At 48.9% G+C, this 25,278-nt stretch overlaps 1 protein-coding gene across 3 annotated transcripts in view; it reads right to left on the minus strand.

Annotated features, from left to right (window-relative positions):
- Positions 1-25,278, minus strand: part of STK10 (serine/threonine kinase 10) — a 140,461-nt gene that overhangs the window by 60,087 nt on the left and 55,096 nt on the right. For all 3 annotated transcript variants that reach the window (XM_043488974.1, XM_043488973.1, XM_043488975.1), the window contains exons 3-4: positions 7,964-8,012; positions 1,017-1,166 (exon numbers count right to left, since the gene is read on the minus strand). In XM_043488974.1, the coding sequence (XP_043344909.1) occupies positions 1,017-1,166; positions 7,964-8,009 (196 nt within the window). In that variant the 5' untranslated portion in view covers positions 8,010-8,012. The remainder of the gene's footprint in view (positions 1-1,016; positions 1,167-7,963; positions 8,013-25,278) is intronic.

The following is a 25,278-nucleotide window of genomic DNA, read 5'->3' on the forward strand; positions in this document are numbered from 1 at the left end:
GTCACGAACACACAAGTGATCACACTTGTAGAGCAGTCGTATTCAGAGAGACCTGGAGGAGAACGGTGGGTGCCCTGAGCCCGGGTCAGAGAGGAGGGAGGGACGCTGTGATGGGCACAGTTCGGGCAGATGACAAAGTCCCGGAGATGCATGATGGTGACGGCCGCGCAGCAGTGTGAGTGCGTTTCATGCCCCTGAACTAGACACTGACAAACAGCTAAGATGACAAATTTTATGTTATGTATATTCTGTGTGTGCGCTCAGTTGTTCAGTGGGGTCCAACTCTGTGTGACCCCATGGACTGTAGCCCGCCAGGCTCCTCTGTCCATGGGATTTTCCAGGCAAAAGTACTGGTGTGGGTTGCCATTTCCTCCACCAGGGGATTTTCCTGACCCAGGGGTCGAGCCCACGTCTCCTGCCTTGGCAGGCGGATTCTTTACTGCTGTGTCATCTGGTAACCCTATGTATATTTTACCACAGTTAGGGAAAAAAAACAAGGAGAGGGGAGTCGTAATGAAAAAAAATAAGGTTTCGATATATGCCCCTGAGGTAGTTTTCCACCTGCAAATGGACCTCCATCTGTCACTTTCCCTCAAATTCTATCTATCGGAAGCAAGAGCCAAAGGGGTGGGACCACTGCCCCCTTGATGCACCGCCAGCCTGGGGACGAGATCACTGTTGGCAGTGAGGGGCTGTGTGTGCTACAGGTGTTGGGCAACCATCACCTCTACAGACCAGGCTCCAGGGGTCTCTCCCCATGCCCAGCTGTGACAATCAGAGATGTCTCCAGACACTGCCAATGTCCCTGGGGGATAAACTCTCCCTCAGCTGAGAATCCTGGGGAGATGCAGCCACGATGGGAACCGTGCCCCGGTGGACAGGGACAGACCCGGAAGGACCTCAGCATCCCATGGGAGTGCGGACTCACGCTCCCTCCTGTCCGCAGAGGCTGGGCCAAAACCTCAGCTGGGCGGTGTGGGGCTCTGCCTTCCCACCTCGCCCGAGACGCCCCTTACCCAGCCGGATGTCCCCCTCGAGGGTCATGAGCACATTGCCGGCTTTCAGATCCCGGTGGATGATCTTCTTGCCGTGCAGGAAGGTGAGGGCTTCGAGCATCTGGCGGCAAACCACCTGAATCTGGGGCTCAGTGAGGCCTCTGTCCAGCTCTGGAAACAGAGAGGAGAACATGTCAGTTTAGCAAGCGTTCAATGCAGGCAACTTCAAGCCAGGCTCCTGCAAGGTACAAGAAATACACCAGCCACCAACGTGCTTTGAGCCCCTACTGTACACCACGTACACTTCCGAGCACTTTCCGTGTTACCTGCTTTGGGCTCACGGTAAACCTGCGGACAGACACAGCTCTTACGCCATCTCACAGGTGAGGGGACTGATGCTCAGAGAAGTCAAGGCACTTGCTCAAGGTCACACAGGAGGGGTCACAGATCTGAGACTGAAAACAGCCAGCTGGGCTTCAGAGCTCAGGTTAGCAAACACAACCCCTCTGAGGGGCAGAGATCCGTTCCGTGAGCAGGTCCTGAGTGTGAGGCTCCACGCTGGGTGCAGGGTCTCAGAGAGGCATGGAAATGACGAGCAATGCTGGGAACACAGTGGGCCTGGGGGCAAGGGAGGGCAGCAACCCCTTCTGCCTGGGGAATCAGGAGGCTCCCCAGAGGAAGAGGCATTCACGCTGTGTGCTGAAGCAAGAACAGATGTGTGAGAGGAGAAAAGCTGGCACCAGGGCATTCCAGGAACCAACCAAAGGAACGGCCTGGAGGCGACAGGAGCTGGTGCTGGTGGGGCACGAGACACGGGAGGAGAGGGGCCATCGCCAAAAGCCTCTGGGGCGTTAGCTGGGGCCGTGGATGCACACGCACGCACATACATACACAACACACACACACACTCTCTACATACAACACAGTGTCCACTGGGAGATGGCAGGGCTGTCTTCTCTGAGCAGGTGGGGAGCCAAACAAGAGTGTTCCTGCAGGGGGACAGCAAGTGCAAAGGACCCTCCCCTCCCCGCACGGAGAAGTGGACGCTACAGGTCAGCAGGAGATGTGGAGGCTGCGTTTTCTTTGAAACGCAATGGGCAGTCCAGGAGAGGTTCTGAGTAAGACAGAGATACAACCCGAGCTTTGCATTAAAAATTCCTCCTGGCACAGCAAGTGAAGAATTTGCAGAGGAACAAGAGTTGGTAAGGGGCTTAGCAGGCAGCCAGACGGTGGTCCAGAAGGGCTACGTGGTGGCCAAGGCTTCACAGAGGAAGAATTCTGGACTTGGGTCAGGGAGGTGGGAATGACAGGGTGTGTGACCTAGAGGGTGCAGTGGGAGGAAGGGCTTGAGAAGAGTCAAGGGTGACATCCCATGCTCATTGCTCTGTTAGCCATCATGACTATTTATTTCTTTTTTCAATTTTTTGGGCATGTCAAGGGGCAAGTGGGATCATAGAAACCCAGGCTTCTGCATTGGAAGCCTGGAGTCTACACTGCTGGACCACCAGGGCAATTCAGTTCAGTCGCTCAACTGAGTTCGACCCTTTGCGACCCCATGGACTGCAGCATGCCAGGCTTCCATGTTCATCACCAACTCCCAAAGCTTTGCTCAAACTCAAGTCCATCGAGCTGGTGATGCCATCCAACCATCTCATTCTCTTTCACCCCTTCTCCTCCTGCCTTCAATCTTTCCCAGCATCGGGGTCTTTTCCAATGAGTCAGCTCTTCGCATCAGGTGGCCAAAGTATTGGGAGTTTCAGCTTCAACATTAGTCCTTCCAAAGAATATTCAGGACTGATCTCCTTTAGGATGGACTGGTTGGATCTCCTTGCAGTCCAAGGGACTCTAAGAGTCTTCTCCAATACCATACTTCAAAAGTATCAATTCTTCGGCACTCAGCTTTCTTTATAGTCCAACTCTCATGTCCATATATGACTACTGGAAAAACCATAGCTTTGACTAGACAGACCTTTGTTGGCAAAGTAATGTCTCTGCTTTTTAATAGTTGGTCATAGCTTTTCTTCCAAGGAGCAAGCGTCTTTTAATTTCATGGCTGCAGTCACCATCTACAGTGATTTTGGAGCCCCCCAAAATAAAGTCACTGTTTCTATTGTTTCCCCATCTATTTGCCATGAAGTGATGGGACTGGATGCCATGATCTTAGTTTTCTGAATGTTGAGATTTAAGTCAACTTTTTCACTCTCCTCTTTCACTTTCATCAACATGCTCTTTAGTTCCTCTTCACTTTCTGCCATAAGGGTGGTGTCATCTGCATATCTGAGATTATTGGTATTTCTCCTGGCAATCTTGATTCCAGCTTGTGCTTCTTCCAGCCCTGCATTTCGTATGATGTACTCTGCACAGAAGTTAAATAAGCAGGGTGGCAATATACAGCCTTGACACACTCCTTTCCCGATTTGGAACCAGTCTGTTGTTCCATGTCCAGTTCTAACTGTTGCTTCCTGACTTGGATACAGATTTCTCAGGAGGCAGGTCAGGTGGTCTGGTATTTCCATCTCTTTAAGAAATTTCCAGTTTGTTGTGATCCACACAGTTAAAGGCTTTGGTGTAGTCAATAAAGTAGAAGCAGATGTTTTTTCTGGAACTCTCTTGCTTTATCGATAATCCAAAGGATGTTGGCAGTTTGATCTCTGGTTCCTCTGCTTTTTCTAAATCCAACATCTGGAAGTTCATGATTCATGTACTGTTGAAGCCTAGAATTTTGAACATTACTTTGCTAGCGTGCGAGATGAGTGCAATTGTATGGTAGTTTGAGCATTCTTTGGCATTGCATTTCTTTGGGGTTGGGATGAAAACTGACCTATTCTAGTCCTGTGGCCATTGCTGAGTTTTCTAAATTTGCTGACATATTGAGTGCAGCACTTTCACAGCATCATCTTTTAGGATTTGAAATAGCTCAACTGGAATTCCATCACCTCCACCAGCTTTGTTCGTAGTGATGCTTTCTAAGGCCCACCTGACTTCACATTCCAGGATGTCTGGCTCTAGGTGAGTGATCACACCACTGTGATTATCTGGGTCATGAAGATCTTTTTTGTACAGTTCTTCTGTGTATTCTTGCCACCTCTTCTTAATATCTTCTGCTTCTGTTAGGTCTATACCATTTCTGTCCTTTATTGTGCCCATCTTTGCATGAAATGTTCCCTTGGTATCTCTAATTTTCTCGAAGAGATCTCTAGTCTTTCTATTGTTTTCCTCTATTTCTTTGCATTGATCACTGAGGAAGGCCTTCCTATCTCTCCTTGCTATTCTTTGGAACTCCACATTCAAATGGGTATATCTTTCCCTTTTCTCCTTTGCCTTTAGCTTCTCTTCTTTTCTCAGATATTTGTAAGGCCTCCTCAGACAACCATTTTGCCTTTTTGCATTTCTTTTTCTTGGGGATGGTCTTGATCAGTGCCTCCTGTACAATGTTATGAACCTCTGTCCATAGTTCATCAGGCACTCTATCAGATCTAATCCCTTGACTCTATTTCTCACTTCCACTGTATAAGCATAAGGGATTTGATTTAGGTCATACCCAAATGATCTAGTGGCTTTCCCTACTTTCTTGAATTTAAGTCTGAATTTGGCAATACAGAGTTCATTATCTGAGCCACAGTCAGCTCCTGGTCTTGTTTTTGCTGAGTGTATATAGCTTCTCCATCTTTGGCTGCAAAGAATATTATCAACCTGGTTTTGGTATTGATCATATGTTGATGTCCATGTGTAGAGTCTTCTCTTGTGTTGCTGGAAGAGGGTATTTGCTGTGACCAGCGCGTTCGCTTGACAAAACTCTTATTAGCCTTTCCCCTGCTTCGTTTTGTACTCCAAGGCCAAATTCGCCTGTTACTCCAGGTATCTCTCAACTTCCTACTTTTGCATTCCAGTCCCCTATAATGAAAAGGACATCTTTTTTGGGTGTTAGTTCTAGTAGGTCTTGTAGGTCTTTATAGAACTGTTCAACTTCAGCTTCTTCAGCATTACCTGTCAGGCCATAGACTTGGATTACTGTGATATTGAATGATTTGCCTTGAAAACGAACAGAGATCATTCTATCGTCTTTGAGATTGCATTCAAGTACTGCATTTTGGACTCTTTTGTTGACTATGATGGCTACTCCATTTCTTCTAAGGGATTCTTGCCCACAGTAGTAGATATAATGGTCATCTGAGTTAAATTCACCCATTCCAGTCCATTTTAGTTCACTGATACCTAAAACATCCACATTTACACTCTTGCCATCTCCTGTTTGACCACTTCCAATTTGCCTTGATTCATGGACCTAACATTCCAGGTTCCTATGCAATATTGCTCTTTACAGCATTGGACTTTACTTCCATCACCAGTCACATCCACAACTGGGTGATGTTTTTGCTTTGGCTCCATCCCTTCATTCTTTCTGGAGTTATTTCCCCACTGATCTCCAGTAGCATATTGGGCACCTACCGACCTGGGGGTTCATCTTTCAGTGTCCTATCTTTTTGCCTTTTCATGCTGTTCATGGGGTTCTCAAGGCAAGAACACTGAAGTGGTTTGCCATGCCCTTCTCCAGTGGACCACGTTTTGTCAAACTCTCCACCATGACCCACGATGTAGGGCCACCCAAGACGGACCAGAGCAGTCTGTGATTATTTAGTTCTTGCTCCTGCCCAAGTTCCCTGGGCTGGGGTCAGCCCCGCAGTCCTGCCTGCTCGGCCCTCAGGCTGAAGGTTCCCAGGCTGGTGGGCAAGGGCACTGCATTGAGGCCGCCCTCTGGTTGGGGCTTCCAGGTTCCCCTGCAGCGCCCGGAGGAATCCCCAAGGTCAGATCCCTCAGGCTCAGTATAAACAAACGTGCCAGCCAGGGTGGAGGTGCTGCCTGCAGTGTCCTGGGAAGCCCGGCTCCAGAGCAGGGCTCCTGAACCCGGGGTCTTTCTGTGTCCAAAACTCCTTCCCGTCAGCCTCGTCCTCGACCCCTGCATCTCCCCTAGCTGGGGTCCAAGCTCAGAGTCTGTGAGGACTTCAGGGCCACACAGACTGTGCCTGAACTTGGGCACTGCCTCTTACTGGCCGTGTGATTTCTGGCAAGTCACTGTATCTCCCTGCATCTTCATTATTGGTCTGTAAAATGGAATGAGGATGACATGAAGGCAGGGCTCCAGAGATAAAGCATGTAAATGTCTCAGCATGGAGCACAATCAAGAAAAGGTGATTACTATTACGCTGGTCCTGAGATTATGCTGGATTGTCTGTAGCAAATTTTTAAGTGTCAAAAGTACACCTGGCTCATGTCTGACTTACTTATATAGATGAAACAGGAAAAATCAAAGTGATGAGAAGGTGGATGATAACCTCAATGCCACCATTTTTTGAGTCTTTATAACACACCAGCACAAGGATAAAATGTTGGGTGCATTATTTCATGAAAGATTTATAATAATCCAAAGAGGTAGACAGACATAACACAATTAAAAAAATTTTTTTTGTTTTGACGTGGACCATTTTTTAAAGCCTTGTTATTAAATTTGCTACAATATTGCTTCTGTCTTATGTTTTGGTTTTTTAGGCCAGGAGCCACATGGCTCCTGACTCCCCAACCAGGGATTGAACCTGACCAGAAGGCGAAGTCTTAAGCACTAGATGGCCAGGAAAGTCCCTATGACTCATTTTTAAAGTCAAGTTTATTGAGATATAATTTACATGCAGTAAAATTCACCTTTTTGGGTGTACAGTTCTGTGAATTTTGGCAAATGTATTTAGTCACACCAACAGTACCACAGTTTAGATACAGAATACATAACTTCCATCACTCCCCAAAATTCCCCACTGTCCCCCTTTCATTCCCCCAACTCCAGTTGCGAAGCAATCAGTAATTAAATCTGTTCCTACAGTTTCATCTTTTTCTAAAAAGGCATATAATTGGAATCACACAGTATAGTGAATTTTTAAGATGAATTTTTGATTACACAGCAGTACATGAATATTTTCTTCCTAATAAAAAAAAGTTGCAACATTGCAGATGAGCCTAAGTCCCCTTTGAAACCACATCCCCACCTGCGCCTCATCCTTCTGCTCTGCAGGAGGGCTGAGGGCCAAAAATGCGTAACAGCTAGCAAGTCACGGCCAGCAGGATCACAACAAGCACTGGTGTTAACAAACCAAAGCGGCCATACAGTGCTGCGCCAGAGGCATGCTCCCCCTATGCTGTAAAGGGGCCAGCCCAGTGCCCCCGGCCCAGGCTCCTCCTCTACACAACTCTGCAAGGCGATGGGAGACAACCTGCGGCAGAAAGGCCCTCTGAGCAGGGCAGGCATCTGCGGGAGAGTCAGCCCCTGACCACAGAGCTGCAGCTACTTCCCGGCTCTCACTAGGTCAGCCCTCCCCATCCCAGCTTCTCTCACCCACCTCGATTTCTAGAACAGCAACAGCACTGTTTCTTTAACTGCTGCCACCAGCAGACAGCAAGCCGCCTGGGGCTGGACCAGTTAGTTCCATCAGGAGAGCTGAGAGAAATGCGTGGAGATCCCCGCTTTTCAAAGAACCTCCCTCAGGGGTCTTATTTTCACCTCCTCCAAGTGCTGTGGGGTTCGGAAGCGGGCAGCACACCTGTCTAACATCCAGACTGCTTGAGGGAGCCAGTGATCCACTCAAGGACATACGGCTCTTTGAACGGGAAGTTCTGGTCTTCTGAGTATCCTGCATCCTCTCCAGTAACCCAACCCCTGCTCCCAGATGTGGACAGAGTGGGAAGGTACTCAAACAGGCCACGGGCATTACTGGGGCAGGGAAGTGATGGATCCCAGTGCTCAGCAGAGCTGACCCCGGCACCGCTGTCCTGCATCAAGGAGGACTCACCCACAGGCTTCCCGGCCGTCCAGTGGTTAGGACTCCATGCTTCCACTGCAGGGGACACAGGTTCAGTCCCTAGTTAGGGAACTAAGATCCTGCAAGCCACTCACAGAGGCCAAAAAAAAAAAAAAGACTCACCCAGCATGATGGCATCCACAGCTCCCCCAGGACAGAACTCGATCATAATCTGCAGAAAATACAAGGCAAAGTAACATGAGCAGCAGTGCCCAGCTCACGAATCGGGAGCCCCTCCAGGGCCGGCCCTGATCTGAGACGTCTGCCAGCCCCTGATGCGTTTGCTCTTCGGCCCCTCTCCCTCCTGCCCAGGGGTTTGTCCAGTCTGCCCCCACACCCCTGAAACCTGACCTCAGTTCTTACAGGAGGCTCTCATACCCAGGAGTTACTTGGGCACTTCATTTTTCAAGGGAAAAAAAAAAGTCACCATGGAAACCTGCAGCTTCAGTGAACAGCCTTTTCAGCCAAGCCTGCATCCCGTCCCTCTCCTCAGATCAGCCCTGTCTGCTCACTCACCTCCACCCGCCAGCTACCCTGCTTCTTACAATCCAAAACCGAGTCTCAGAGGACACCTCCCACTCACACACAAGCTGGCCAAGGCCTCCTGGACTCCAGCACCTGTCTGCTGACTTCTCCATCACCCAGAGCCTGCCGTATCGGAACATCAGGTCCTTGAAGCCCAGCTCAGGTAGAGGAATCAAAGTCCAGAAAGAAGCCGTCACTGACCAAGGCCTCACAGGTTGTCTAGTGGCTCCTGAATGGAAAGCAGGTTTTCCTAACCTCTGGGTCATTCATTCATTCACTCAACACACACCCAACAGGTAACAGGCCCTGGGAGAACCACCTGATACAGGCCTTCAAGGGGGGTCCCAGCCCAGTGCAGCAAATGAAAAAAGCCAATTAGAGTCACAAGCGCCAGGCGTGCTGACACAGGCCTACCCCCTGGTCTACTGCCATCTTCACTCTTTCTGGCCCACTCCGGGCTCCTATCATATACGGGAAGACGCTTTCTCTTTTCTTTAAAGTGCAAGTAGAGATGGGTGGGGAAGGCAGAAAGCAACACAAACTTCAAGGCATTCCCAGCATCTCCTCCTGCTCCTGGCTGCTGCTGGGCCCTCTGACCCAGCTCTGCAGGGGCAGACACAGTGCCTGAGGGGCGCTCAAGGAGGCCCATTGCTCTAAATAGAAAAGAAAACCTCAGCTGTGACCTCACTGGGCCAGAGCCAGCTCTCTGGCCATAGGAGGGAGGAGCTGCTTCAGTGTTTTGACGAGACCTTCTAACTTGTAGCCGACTTTCCAGAGGCTTCCTGGCACTGTAAATATGAGGATGCGGTGATGCCTGGTTGGACCCAAGTCCCAAGCCCACTGTTCACTAGTTATGGCCTTGGGCAAGTCATTTCAACCGTGTGAGCCTGTTTTCTCAACTGTAAGATGGGGTTGCTGATGTGCTTCCTCTTAGCTGGGCCCCACCTCTGAGCTATATTTAGGGGACAGGCCACCCCTGGAGGTCAAGCAGGGAGCGCTAAGCTGGGCCAGGGACACCAAAGGAAAGGGTGCCAGGGACGGCAAGGCTGTGGCGCCCTCCCTCAGCCCAGGGCAGCAGACAGCCTGCCGCAGGCTGGGCAAGGCTACAGGCCACGGGAGCCGGGCAAGGGAAGACCCACCTGCTCACACACCACCACCTGCCAGGGAGGAAGGACAGGGCCTCCGATGCTCCCACAGTCACTCTGGTCCTGCTTGGCCTGACCCAGCTGCCCTGGACTACTCTTTACCACTGTGGTGACTATCGTCCTAAATAAAAGTCATCAGAGATGTGTTAACATGCTGCAACCCAGTACGTGAAGAAGCGGTACTTCTTTCTTCCACTCACTCACTCACTTGTGTGTTCACTGAACCAACCGCCAACCAACCAGGCTTGTTCCCAGGGTCAGAGTGACCTGGACACAGGCATCAACCTCTCGAGGCTCAGCATACCATTCTGCCTTTTAATAATGCTTGGCGTTACAAAAGAGAAGCGCAAATCCTACTCATCGCTAGAAAAAGCCCAGGCACAAGAGGCAGCAGTGGAAGAGAAGCCCAGCTTAGCCACCACACAAGGTCACTTATGAGTACATGGCCTGTAAGACGGGGCAATGGCACGCCCAGAGCCCACAGGAGTGACGGAGTCATCCAGGCCTTGACGGGCGACACACGAGACTCAGTCGCTATGAACTGTTTCTAGGATTTCTTTCTTGAGCTCAGGGGTTCAGGGTTTTTTATTGTTTTGTCTTATATTTTGAGACCCCATGAAAGCCACCCTCTCACCCCTCAGATAGAAAAATGCAAATACAAACAAATGTTTGTGTGCAATTTCACTGACTTTTTGCATGCCCTCAAGTCCCACCACCAAACCCAGGCCAGTGTTTTCACCAGCTACTGACTACACAGCCTTGGCAATGACCTACCTCTCTGTAAAATGGGACGACACTACAGACGCCCCCAGAACTACCCTAAGGACCCGATGAGGTGGTAGGTATCAAGCCCCAAGCCTGAGCCTCACACACACAGAGGACGCAGGGCAGGCTCAGCTGTGTCCTCCTTTACTAGAGGCAGCCGAAGAGGAAACGGTGGCAGGCTTGGCTTCGAGTCCTGCCAAATGTGCGTTCAGTCACTCAGGCCTATTCAACTCTTTGCGACCCTTTGGACTGGAGCCTGCCAGACTCCTCTGTCCATGGGATTCTCCAGGCAAGAATGCTGAAGTGGGTTACCAAGGCCTCCTCCAGGGGATCTTCCCCACCCAGAGATCAAACCCATGTCTCTATGTCTCCTGTATTGACAGGCAGGTTCTTTACCACTAGCACCACCTGGGATGCCCTTTGAGTCAGCTTCCTTATTAGCTATGTGAACCTAGGTAAGTCACTTAATGTCTCCATGCCCCGATTTCTTCATCTGAAAATGGTACTAATCTTTTCTCCCCCCAGTGTAATCAGACAGCCAATGACATGTCCAATACAAAAGCTACAACAACTAATATGCACTTGGTGAATCTAGCAAAGGAAATCTCTAGAAAGATCACACTTAGACCATGCTATTTAGGCTTCCTACAAAAACATGCCTTCCCAGAATTACAGTTCATCAACACTCCCACTGCCAGTATCAAAAGTCAGTATGAGAAGTGGTCAAACCTGGGCGGTTCCTGCATCTTTCAGTGAAACTGTCCCTTACACAATGCCCTTACACAAGGCCCCCATGACCCCTCCCCTCCCAGGTCAGCACTAGGAAAGTTGAAGCATTCTGCCAATCTGGTTTGCTTCCTCTTCTGCAATTTGAGACCTCCATGACGCCTTGCACTTCCCGTATTTTTTTACTTTTTATTTTCTTTGAGGCAAGGAATATGACTTTATTTGGAAAGCCAGCAGACAGAGAAGATGGCAGACTAATATCTCAAAATAGACATCTTCCATTATCATTATTATTCTGCGCCAGCTACTGGGAAGCTCTGAGTTTAGCTTTGGTTTTACTCCCATGAATAAATGTACTGACTTTTCATTCTACAACAGGATTAAATCTACAATATTTCACAATTTGCATATGGACCCCAATGAAGTGTCTTTAGAAGATGACTGTCCTGTAATCCACACTTCAAAATGTGAAGCTCTTTTTGAAACAGCAGTCCTTATTTGGAGTTAATCATAGACTATGTCAGAGTGATGTTCTGTTTATTAACTTTTTGTAATTCTGCCCAACTATACTCTCACAGGTGGCAAAATAGAGTTTGGTTTTTCTTCTCCTTTTTTTTTTTTAATGAAAGTGGCTTTTTTCTGTCCTTTTAGTTTAAAAAGTTTCATGTCTTGGTGCCTTTTATATGATGTAAGAGAGAAAAATGATGTCTCTTTCATGACATGGTTCACATTGGGTTCCATTACATGGGTCTTAACACTTCACATTTCAGCTTCTCAGTGGTAGGGTCACAGGGAGCTTATAACATTAATTCTTAGTGCTTTTATAGAAATGCATGAGGTTTAATTAATAAAATGATTACCTCAATAAATGTAATAATAACAATAAATAAAAAGAAAACAATTGTCTGAATGCCTTAGGATATTACTAAATAGGCTGTTTAGAAAAGAGAATGGAAAAATTACATCAATGCCCACAGAAGGTTTCAGTTCAGTTCAGTCGCTCAGTCGTGTCCAACTCTTTGTGACCCCATGAACCGCAGCACACCAGGCCTCCCTGTCCATCACCAACTCCTGGAGTTTACCCGAACTCATGTCCATTGAGTCGGTGATACCATCCAACCATCTCATCCTCTGTTGTCCCCTTCTCCTCCTGCCCTCAATCTTTCCCAGCATCAGTGTCTTTTCAAATGAGTCAGCTCTTCACATCAGGTGGCCAAAGTATTGGAGTTTCAGCTTCAGCATCAGTCCTTCCAATGAACACCCAGGACTGATCTCCTTTAGGATGGACTGGTTGGATCTCCTTGCAGTCCAAGGGACTCTCAAGAGTCTTTTCCAACACCACAGTTCAAAAGCATCAATTCTTTGGCACTCAGCTTTCTTTACAGTCCAACTCTCACATCCATACATGACCACTGGAAAAGCCATAGCCTTGACTAGATGGACCTTTGTTGACAAAGTAATGTCTCTATTTTTTAATATGCTGTCTAGATTGGTCATAACTTTCCTTTCAAGGAGTAAGCATCTTTTAATTTCATGGCTGCAATTACCATCTGCAGTGATTTTGAAGCCCCAAAAAATAAAGTCAGCCACTGTTTCCACTGTTTTCCCATATTGGTCTATTCTTGTATTTTCTACATTTTAATCAACTAATATGTTATAAAATTTCATATTAGAAGTACTCTTTAACAAAAAGTACTGGCCTAAAGTCACCCATGGCTACAGATGCATCTATTCATCTGAAAGGGGATGGGGCTGTGCCTATCCACAATGTAAGTCCCAGCAGGACCATGCCCAGAACACCCTCATTAGGGTTTTCTATATATAAGAGCTTATCTGTAAACAGAAATAATTTTACTTCTTGTTTGCAATTTGCATGTCTTTTATTTCTCTTTTCCTGACTAACTGTGCTAGCTAGTGCTTCCAATACTATGCTGAATAGAAGGGATAAAGGTAGGCATCTTTGCCTTATCTCTGATCTTAAGAGTTTTTAGTTTCTCACCACTGAATATGTTCACTGTGAGTTGTTCATATATGACCGTTATTATGTTCAGATATTTTTGTTCTATTGATTTGTTAAATGTTTTTCTCATGGAAGTGTTGAATTTTGTCAAATACTTTTTCTTCATTAGCTGAGATGATCATGTGTTCTCCCACCTTTATTCTGCTAATGCAGTTTGTTATATGCATTGATTTTCATATATTAAACCATCCTTGCTTCCAAGAATAAATTCCACTGGTCATGGTGTATAATCCTTTTATTATGCTGCAGTGTAGCCAAAAAACCAACAACAAAAACAAGTTGGGCTTCTAGACACTAACAATGAACAATCCAGTAAAAGAAAATTAAGGAAACAATTCCATTTATAATAGCATCAAGAAGAAGAAAATACTTAGGACTATCCAGGAAAAGGGAATAAGATTAAAGCAAGAAGGTGGAAGATGTGTACACTAGAAAGTGCAAACATGGCGAGAGACATTAAAGACAACACAAATGAATGGAGAGACGCCCTCTACGCGCGACTGAAAGGCTTTGTTACGAAGTCAGTACTACCCAACACAATCTACAGAGTCAACGCAATCCCTATCAAATCCTCATGGCATCTTTCATAGAAACTGAAAAAATTGATACTAAAATTCATATGGAATATCAAGGGACTCCAAGCACCAAAAGAACCTTGAAAAAGGACAGTTGGAAAAAAACTGTTCAAAGAAAATTGAAAGTCTCATACTTCTTGATTTCAAAACTTACTACAAAGCTACAATAATCAAAATAGCAAGGGACTAGCATAAAGACAGACATATAGACCAATGGAAGGAGATCCCAGAAATAAACCCTTGCATATATAGTCAAATGATTTTTAACAAAGCGGCCAAGACCATTCAGTGGAAAAAGAATAGTCTTTTCAACAAATCTTGTTGGGAAAACGGAATTACCAGCATGTGAGAGAATGAAGATGGTCCCTTAAATCATATACAAAAATTTACTAAAAATGGACCAAACACAAATGGAAGAGCTAAAACTACAAAATCCTTAGAAGAAAAAAAAATGAGGGAAAAGTCATGACATTGAATTTAACTATGATTTCTTGGTTTTGACACCAAAAGCACAGGCAACAACAACAAAAAAATTAAATTGACCTTTATCAAATATAATAACCTTTGGACATCAAAAAACACCATCAACATAGTGAAAAAGCAACCCACAGAATGTTAAGTATATATGACACTTACAAATCACATCTGATAAGTGACTAACATCAAGAATATATTAAAAAATATACTCTTACAACTCAAATAGACACAGATATACAAATAGGCAATAAATGCATGAAAATATGCTCAGCATTACTAATTAATGTAAACCAAAACCACAGTTTAGACCTAGAGGGGCGGGATGGGATGGGAAGTGAGAGGGAGGTTCAAGAGGGAGGGGACAAATGCATACTTATGGCTGACTCATGTTGATGTATGACAGAAACCAAAACAATACTGTAAAGCAATTACCCTCCAATTAAAAATAAATAGATTTTTAAAAACCACAATTAGATATCACTTTTCACCCACTGGGCTGGCTATTTTTAAAAAACAGAAAATAACAAGCAAGGATGTACAGAAATGGGAACACGTGTTTTGCTGGTGGGAATGCAAAATGCTGTGGCCACTGCAGAAGATATTATGGCAGTTCCTCAAAAATTTAAAACTAAAATCTGAAAAGTTAAAAACAAAATAAAAAATACAATCACCTTATGAACTGGTTTTCCACTTCTGAGTATATACCCAAAGAAATGAAAAGCAGAGTATCAAACAGATGTTTGTATACCAAAGCAGCATTATTCACAATAGTTAAAAGATGGAAACAACCCAAGAATACATCAAGAGATGAACAGAAAAACAAAATGTGGCACATACAATGGAATATTATCCAGTCATTAAAAAGGCATGAAGCATTGACACATATGAGTGAACCTTGAAAATATTATGCTAAGTGAAAAAACGTCAGACACAAAAGGCCACACATATTTGATTCCATTTCTATGAAATGTCCAGAATAGGCAAATCCGTGGTAGACAGGAGACCTAACCAGTCAATCCTAAAGGAAATTAACCCTCAATATTCACTGGAAGAACTGATGCTGAAGCTGAAGCTCCAATATTCTGGCCAACTGATACAAAGATCCGACCCATTAGAAAAGACCCTGATTCTGGGAAAGACAGAAAGCAGGAGGAGAAGGGGATGACAGAGGACGAGACGGTTGGATGGCATCACCGACTCAATGGACATGAGTCTGAGCAAGCTCCAGGAGATGGTGAAGGACAGGGAAGCCTGGTGTGCTGCAGCATGTGGACGCATAAAGTCAGACATGACTGAGCAACTGAACAACAATAGCAATTGAGACAGAAAGGAGATTAGTGGTTGCCAGAGGCTGGGAGAAGGATCCCAGGGTGATAGACTGTGGGTCTTAAAATATGACCTAAATGCTTTTCAGCTCAGAAAAGTGCTGACACTATATGCAAAGCCCTGTCCAAGGTCATTTATTCACAGTCTCTCATTTAATCCTTACACAGTTCTTTAAGGTGAATACTGTTATTATCTCCATTTTCTCAGTCAAGGATCTCCAAAGTTTTTCTGTAAAGAGCATGCATGCTTAGTCACTCAGTCATGTCTGACTCTTTGCAACCCCATGGACTGTAGCTTACCAGACTCCCCTTCCATGGGATTTTCCCAGCAAGAATACTGGAGTAGACTGCCATTTCCTTCTCCACGGGATCTTCCCAATCCAGGGATCAAACCCTAATCTCTTGCTCTACAGGAGGACTCTTTACCACTGAGCCATCAGGGAAACCTTTCCGTAAAGAACCAGATAGTAAATAATTTTGGCTCTGCAGGGCTTTGATTCTGATGCTCCAACCTGAAAGCAGTGGTGGATGAGACCTTATCAAATGAGGATGGCTGTATGCCAGCAAATCCCATGGGCCACGGTGATGGGACTTCAGGGTGTGCAAGAAGGTGGCAGGCCAGATGTGGCCCATGGGTGGCTCCTTAACACCCATATTCCAGATGAGAAAACGGAGGCAGAAAAGCATTTCAGTAACTTGTCAAGATCCCCAGCTAATAAGAGATGAGGCCAGGATTTGAACCCAGGTGCTCTGATTTATGAGCTCATAGTCTGTCCTTAGGCTGGACTTCTCCCACTATCATTTGGAAGACACTTAACATGTCACACCCATCCCTCCTGGCATCGGAGCATCTTTTTCATAAGGTTTTAACCCCACTGGCCAGGTCGGAATTGCCTTCCTACCCAGTCTTGAGACCCACCACTGGTACAGGCCGAGCTGGGCTCTGATCCCAGGCTGCTCACACGAGCTGCCTGTGTGAGGAAGACAGGTCTGCCTGAGCCTGAATACCGGGAGCACACTAGAGCGGGAGGCGTTCGCGTTTCCTGGGCCCTCTTGTCAGATGAGTAAGCTCGGCACAGCTGGTCTCCCTAGTCAGCACTCACGAGCTCTTTGTGTCCCTGGAGACATCAGCCCATGAACATGCTCAAAGGACGCCCAATGGGAGACAGCCTGCAGTCGCTGGCCTGGGACTGCTTGGAGGCCAAAAGAAACTGGAAACCTCTGTTTACCTCAACCCCCTATCAGTTTAGATTAGGCAGCTGTCATGGAGCACCTGAAGGGTCACGGCCTTGCTACACGATCCTGGAGGGCCAGCTTGCCTCCCCATCATGCGTGTATTCATTCATTCGTGGATTGATTAGGCACCTACTCTGTTCCTGCACGATCTTAGCCATGGGAATTTGGCCCTGCACCTGTGCAGGTACTCTCTCCCCTCGGGGGCAGTGTCCTCTCAGAGTTGCCCTGGGACTGGTGACTATAAAAATCTTCCTTGGAGCTGTTGCAAATAGAGAATCAGCTCAATAATCCTTAGGACTGAGAAAGCAGAATTTAAACTCTCTCTCCTCCACCTGGTCAACTCTTCAGGATGAAACACTGACACCAAAGTCCTGTGCCAAGCTGATTTCCGTCCCAGCAAGTCACATATACACAAAACCCCCCGCTTCCCACCCCCCCGCCTCCCACCCCCCGCCATGTTCACTGTTCCCCGCTGTACAGTTTCACCCCATGCCTTCAACTTCCTTAGGACGTAAGCGGTTGCCTGATCAGTTAACACAGGTCGGCCTCAGTTTCCCCATCCACGACAAGTAACAGGAACTGAGAGGCTTATTCTGTGCCCGGCCCTATGCCAAGTGCTTTGCATAAATTATCTTACCATTTGAAGTGGGTATTCTAAAAAATACCTCTGCCTCACAGGATTTATTGTGAGGATTAAAGGTAACAGGATTAAGGTAACAGATGCCTGGCTCTCAGAACACTACCTGGCACACAGTCAGTAAATGCTTAACAAATGCTACCCATTATTATCAGCATCTGCTGCTAAGTCGCTTCAGTCGTGTCCGACTCTGTGCGACCCCATAGATGACAGCCCACCAGGCTCCACCATCCCTGGGATTCTCCAGGCAAGAACACTGGAGTGGGTTGCCATTTCCTTCTCCAATGCATGAAAGTAAAAAGTGAAAGTGAAGTCACTCAGTCCTGTCTGACTCTTCGTGACCCCATGGACTGCAGCAGACCAGATTCCTTCATCCATGGGATTTTCCAGGCAAGAGTACTAGAGTGGGATGCCATTGCCTTCTCCACACAGCATCTGGTGATACTTTATTCCCATTTTACATATGAGGAAACTGAGGCTCAGAGAAATTAAAGTCACAGAAATAGTAAGTACCAGGGCCAGGACCCGAACTGGGACCTACCTGGGTACCAAGTCAGCTGCACTCACCACCATGAAGGAAGAGACCTAGTGACCCCATGCCCCCATCCCTGTGCCTCAGGAAAGAAGCAAAAAAATCGTGAGGCATAGCCTCCCAGCGGTGGGGGAAAAGGCTCCTGTCTCCCTGCTCCAGCACTTGCTGGGTCCCAGGGGTCAGCTCACACATACCAAGTGAGCTTGCTCACCCGGAGATAAAGGAGCCAAGATGTCACACCCCAGATAAGAGCAGGCTTGAACCACCCACGGGGTTTCAGACATCATCAACATGTACAGCCCGCAGGCAGCAGGACCAAGCCGGACCATCCTCAGGAGACAACTGAGGCATGCTCAAGCCATGCCCTGGAGACCACATGGTGCTCAAGGCCCGGCTCTCCTCCTTTCCCTGGCCCTCCCCAAGGCCAGCAGGAGTTACTGGGTACACAGAGATGCTCAGTAATTAAATGTTGGCAACACTCCTGGAGCCAAAAGTAAATAAAATTAAATGGACAAAAAAAAAATTAAATGGCAACCCTCTCCACTATTCTTGCCTGGAGAGTTCTATGGACAGGGGATCCTGGTGGGCTACAGTTCATGGGGTCACAAAGAGTCAGACATGCCCGAGCTCACCCTTGTGTAGGTCTGGACACAGCCCCAGACCTCCCTGTGATCCTGTGACTGTGCGGTCTACACCGCTTTCCTGCTTCGAGCCTTAGTTTCCCTGCCTGGAAGACGAAGCCTCTAACAGCTGAAAGGTCATTGCAACACTGACATTTGACGGTCCAAGGTGACGGACATCACTTAATCATTAAGTATTATTATATTTAATATTTATAAAAGTGTGTTTATATCATAAATTATAAGAGCCTGAACCTGATTCGTGAACAGTGTTTGCTGAATGAATTTATGAAGAACAAAGAAATATGAATGAAACATTTCAGTGGCCTTCAGATGCCCAGAAGTCAGGGCAAAACTGCCAAAAAAATGACTCACATAGCTGATTCTGCAAAGAAAGCAAGCCAGTCCCTCCCTCTGTTGCTGCCCAAGAGAACAAAGATAATGACTGCCATTATTGAGTGCATAAGGCATACCAGGCCCTGTGCTGAGCATTTTACAAGCATTCATTTGCTTATTCCTGTAAGCAATTATATTTCTATTTTACAGATGTGGAAACTGAGGTTTGGTGGGGAAAGAGCCTCCCCAAAGCCACTAACCTCCTAAGTCCACAGAATGAGGGTAGAAACACAGGTCTAACCGACTCCCAAGATCCAAAGATAGCTGAAATGTGCCGCCAAAGGCAAGCCATTTCCCTCTCGAGAACTGCTTCTTCTTGGGGAAGGGGGTAGGTGCTGCCTCTTCACCTACCTCTTCACCCCTTCTTTCCCAGGTCTCCCTGCCCTGAGAGGCACAGGGACACCCCATCAGCACAGAAGACAGAGGCTTCTGTTTGCTCCACAGAGACCTGTAGAAAGAAGGTCCCTGAAACACAACAGTGAACCCAAAAATGTCCCCAGCTTCTCAGCAGCTGGTCCCTGGAGGTGGAGTCGGGAACCTCCACACCTCTGAGCTCCAGGCCAGACAATGCGGCCATTGAGTGGGGCAGCCCACACCCACGAGGCCTCCGGAACGCAGGGCCTTGCTCCTCCGCCCCCAGCCCCACCCACCACGTTCACAGAGAAGGAATTCTGGTTCCCCTCGAGACTGGCAACTGAGTGCCCCCAGCAAGAAGGAAGAGCCTAGGGGTCGGCCTTGGGATTCCTAAGGAGTGTGGGGGGTCCTGTGAACGCAAGGGGGAACCTCTAAGCCTGTCCAGCACATCTGGCACACCCCCCGGTGGGGGTGGGAATTACTAGACGAGATAACCGAGACAGCGCCAAGTGTGCTGGCTCCAGCCCCGGGGCACCCCTGGAATAGCACTGAGGTGATTCAAATTGGGGGTGCCTAACTCCTTCTGGTACTGTCTGACCCAGAAGTCAGGAGCACCGACTTCAGGGTCAATGTCCTCTGAGCTTGAGTCCAAATGCTGCCGCTGTGTGTCTCTAGGCAACACGCTACACCTCTCTGAGCCTCTAATAATATGTGCTCATCTGCAAATGGAGACAACACATTCTCAGCGTGATGGAGTCGTGGGAGAGTAAATGAGCCAGCACATGGAAGAGCAAGCACCAGGCCTGGCGCCTGGCAGAGCATGACAGACGACAGTCACCAGCATCATGGGATGATTATCACCATCGCCACTCATCACACCAGGAAACCAGGGCTGGGGCCAGACTCCAGGGAGACGCAAACTGGATTTTCAGCCCCCAGGGGAGACACAAACAGATCTCTGTCTGCACAGATATTTTTGATCTCTTGACCATCTGTCTGTCCAGCCATCATTCCCGAAAACCAGGGGTAGAAGGGCTCCTGCCGCCAAAGAGAGGAGTGGCCCAGGGCCGTGCCCCCCAGAAGACAGCTCACAACCCACACGACCAGGAAATCAGGGTCACAGGAAGCACAGACACACCGCTGGGAGGCCTGCCTGCCTGCAAGGCCACACATTCTTCCACTAAAGCCATTCGAGGCTTGTGGCACGTGAGACAGTCCTCAGGGACAAGCGGGGCTGAAACCGAGGGAAGCGGGGTGGTGAGGTGGGCATGGCAGGCAGGGGCAGGGCGGGGCTGCTCACAGCCAAGGAGACCTCAAAGGGTGGGCGTCATGTTCTACTACATCCCCAGGCAACCCCCAGGCTTCCTCAACTTACCTCCTGTGGGATAATCTCCAAGGAATGAAACCTGAGTAAGTAAGGGGAGCCCAGGTTCCGACCTGGAGTCAGACATGCATGCGTGCTCAGTCACTCGGTCATGTCCGACCCTGTGACCCCACGACTAGCCCGCCAGGCTCTTCCGTCCATGGGGTTTTCCAGGCAAACCTGGGTTCTAATTCCGGCCCTGACGTTAACTAACCTTGAACAAGGAATGACCTTGGAACAAGTAAGCGTAGAGCGCGGACCCTCAGTTGGAACTACAGAATCTGCCACCTGGGGAGTGAACAAATGGGAAGACTTGGGGAAAGCCCAAGGCTCGGGACCTGGCACTTGGTGGGTGTGCTCCAACCCGTAACACCAGAGGCTGGATGCACGTGGGAAACTGAAATGAGCAGCCCACTCTCAGAGACAAGCCAAGCGCCAGTAGCAGCCCCAGGAAAAGTTGAAGGAACAATCTGAGAGCAGCAGAGAGGAGAGCAACAACACTGGGTGCCCTGGGCAAGTCCAAGCATCTATCTGGCTATACACTCTACAATTTTCCTTTCTTGTCTGCCTCCCCACCCCCACCCCACTGCCCCATAGAATGTGAATTCCTGAAGGGCAGGGCTTTGTGTCTGTGCCCTTAAGACTTCCGGGCACAGAGCTGATGCTCTGCAAACATTTGCTGGTGAACAAATAAATGAACGAGTGAGTCAGTGACTGAACAAGTGAATGGATGAACAGTGGCTGCCCCACCTGCTTCAGGGAGGGGGCGGCCCAGTCACATGAGAGCACGGATGTAGAATACCAGACACAGGTAGGAGGTACCGTGATGGGGACGCACAGGCTCTGCCACAGCGGCAAGCACTGACGGTCCCATCGGTGAGGACCCAAGTCTAAAGGCTCCTGAGACAGAGACCAGTGCGGGCACAGCCAGGAAGGAAGAAGCAGCCCCCGGGATCCAAGGAAGACGTAAGACAGCCTGTCACCTCCGGCTCATCCCTCTGCTTCCCCACTTCCCACCAAGGCCTGCGGTCACCTACTCGCATCAGGGCCAGGCTGGGCGTTAAGGCAGTGGGGCTGCCCAGGGGTGGCGGGGGGCAGATGGGCAGCAGGCGGCCGTCTATAGGCAACAGCGCTCAGCCCAGCTCATAGATGCCATCGGGAGTGTGAGCCCCTGTGGCTGGAGCTGCCGAACCTTCCAGTCAAGCCAGACACTTGGATTCTCACATGAAAAACACCAGCTTACGAAGGGTCACACTTCTGCAGAACTCTAGAGAAAGCCTGCCTTCGGTAAAGCCTGTGGGCCAGGTTTGCACATTTATCTGCCATCTAGACTTTGAACAACAGACATGACCTGTCTGCTGGGTGCCTGGCATGGGGCTCCTACTGTCTTGCCAGCTGGGACACACTGGGTTTCTAGTGAGGTTTGAGATCAGTATCATCACCCTTAATGCCCAGATGGGGAAAATGATGCTCAGAGACACACATGGGGTCACACAACAGCACACAGGCAGCCAGTCTCCAGCCCACATCTGAATGACTGCAAAGCCACTGCTTGAAGGACAGAAGGCAGGGAGGGTGTGTGTGAAGCTGGGACGGGACAGTGAGCGGTGAGGGGGTGGGAAGGTCACACAGGAGTGCTCCGGCGGGGATGACGGCTGGCCGATGGGCTCAGGGGGTGAACGAAGTGCTTGGGAATGTGGCAGGCAAATCCCTGGACCACAGAGTCACCCTTGTGCCTGTGAATGTGACCCAGAGACCGCAGCCCAGCCATTGCAACAGCAGGATTCCAGACAAAACCCCACGTTACCCCAGCCTGGCCGTCCACAGCTCCTCGGTTCTACCTGCTCGGGGCTGAGGGTCCACTGTGCCCGAGGTGGAAGCCGGAGGGATTCCAAAGCCACAGGCCCCTCCCCACCAGACACTGCCAAGAAAAGCTCTGCAGGGTAACGGCTCTTCAAGTGGAGGAGGGGGGCCCAGACTGTGTCCTCTGATCAGTTCCCAGTGGTAGCCAGGGCTGGTACCCAGGGTGCGGGGGCACTGTGGCAGTGGGAGTCTGGCTGGTCTGGGTTGGAACCTGGCTGGGAGCCCTAAGCCAATCTTTCTCTCTCTCTCTCTCTCTCTCTCTCTCTCTGACCCTTAGTCTTCACACCCATAAAATGGGTTGACAACATCTCAATCCCATAGAACTGTGAGGATTTGGCAAGTTAATCACGACAGGGCCCAGCACGGGGAGGAAGTGTCCGGCAAAGGCCCGCTCTCTGTGCTCTTTTGCTGTCCTTCCCTCTCACCAATCCCCTGCCTCCTAATTCACCCTCTGGGCCAAGAAGTCACAAGTTTCTGCACCTGCGTCCCCTCCCTGGGCCGCACAGCACCCTGCCCGTGCAGCAGAAACGGTAAGAAGCAACAGCACGCTTCCCCGGAGGACTCAGAGCGCACAGACTCTCAAGCACTTTGTGCTCAGTCGCTCGGTTGTGCCCGACTCTTTGAGTCCTGTGGTCCTTTATGAAGTGCTATTATGATTACGTGTGTCCCCAGAGTGGATGCCCCTACATGCCTAATGCAGAAGGACACAGAGGTCAGTGCCAGGGAACGCCAGGAGCACCAGGATCCCGTAGGAAGAGGCGCTGCCCACAGTTCTGCCCAGAAGGGCCACCACAGGGCACCAAGCTGGCCACAGACATGGAACTCAGACTTCAGAGACAAACAGGCAAGGGCAAAGGGAACCGACGTGGGCCAAAAGGCCTCCTTGGGATCACCCCTTCCGAGTCCCGGGCCCTGCAGGCCAGGAGACGGGGGCAGGGGAGGGACGGCGTCCCCTAGGGTCACAGAGAGCTGGTCCGAGACCCGAGATCTCAGGGCCCCAACTCCAGCGCAGTGCCCTTCGACTGCACTGAGGGACTCTCTAAATGCACGCTGCGCTGTCAGTGACTTTCTCATGTCACATTCTCTTTATAGTTCTTGTATTATTTTAAGGCCAGATATTCAATCTCTGTCGGTGACCAACGGCTACCCTCGGAGCCCAATGCGACAAGCCACAGAAACCCTGGTCGGTGACACGCGGTCACGTGAACACATGTGGGCAGCGGGCCCCTCCCACCCACAGGCTGCTCCGTGACCCGGGCCAGCACTTCCCCTCGGAGAAGGCTCGCTTTCAGACAAGCAGTCACATTCTGGAAAGCCTGCAGTCACTCCTTCAGACTCACACGCACACACAACTCGGTGTTCATGCACAGGAAGTTCACATATGCCTCACAAGCCTATTTTTGGATTCCTTGCACCAGGAGTCCTGGTTGAAACACCCCCAGATCCGGGAAGCTCACTTATGGGCAAAGCAGCCCTGAGTATATGAAAAAAAAAGTCATCTTACACAATTTTCTGGGAACACAGTCCTCTTGGTTTTCTGTACTTTCCTCATTTGATAGAGACGTAGGATGAGAAATAGACCCTCTCACTTCTACTTTAAGAAAAACAGTGACAGATACAGAGACCAGGCATGTAGTTGCCAAGGTGGAGGGGGACTGGGGAAGGAGGGTTTGGGAGTTTGGAATTCGCAGATGTGAACTATTATATACACGATGGACAAACAACAAGGTCCTACTGGTTGGCACAGGGAACTATTAGTCAATCAATATTCTATGATAAACCACAATGGAAAAGAATAGGAAAAGGATTACATATTCATAACTGAGCTATTCTACTGTACAGGAGAAATTAACACAACACGGTAAATCAACTGTAGTTTGATCATTTTTTTAAAAAAGAAAGAAAACCAGCGGTGTGTGCTGGTGACAAACAGCCCTCAGGCTCAGTATTGGGGGCGTCAGGGAGTAGTGAGTCTGAGGCGAATTAGCGAGCGAATCCCCACCTGAGGGGCCACTGCTGCCCAGCCTCAGGCAACCGCTGCCACATCTGCTGGTTGTTCTAAAAAAAAAAGTCCAAAGCCGACAAAATGCTACCAGCAAATTTCTAAAACCATCTTGTGTGCCAAACAAAACCTGCGTGGATCTGTCCTAGCCCGACATCCTCAGTTTGTGACCTAGCTCACAGCCTGACTGGCTCCTCCCAACAACACAAGACGCTGAGAGCGGGAAAGACACATCGTTCTCACCCGAGGGTGATGTGGTCCCCAGGGGACATCGGGCAACACAGAGGCAGAGGCCATGCACGTGTGATCAGTCATGTCTGACTATTATGACCCGATGGACTATAGCCTGCCAGGCTCCTCTGTCCATGGGATTCTCCAGGCCAGAATGTTGGAGTGGAGTGCCATTCCCTTCTCCAGGGGATCTTCCTGACACAGGAATCAAACCCAGGTCTTCAGCACTGCAAGCAGATTCTTTACCATCTAAGCCACCAGGGATAGAGGCAGAGACACAGCTAAACACCCTACAACACACAGGGCAGCTCCCTCCACACAGAAAATGATCCAAACCTTGACGCAGACCGGGCAGAGTCCAAAAGGCCTGGAAGCTCCTCTGGGGAACATGATGGGAGTGGGGGGAAGCTTGCCCCTCCAGCTTAGGGCAGCCGCTGCTTTTTCTATGGTTCCATTAGATTTCAACAGAGGGTTCCACAGCTAAAGATGCTAGGAAAGCGCAGGTGGAGATGATGCAAGTTGAGATATGACCTGGGGGAGCAAGACCACTGGCCTCCAGGGAGAGGTGGGCCCAAACACAACCTCTGTCCCGCAAGTGTTTCTGGACAAGCTAGGCCACCTCAGTCCTAAGAGGACCACCCCAACC

Source organism: Cervus canadensis, chromosome 16, assembly GCF_019320065.1.
Source record: "Cervus canadensis isolate Bull #8, Minnesota chromosome 16, ASM1932006v1, whole genome shotgun sequence".
NCBI classification, from domain to species: Eukaryota; Metazoa; Chordata; class Mammalia; order Artiodactyla; family Cervidae; genus Cervus; species Cervus canadensis.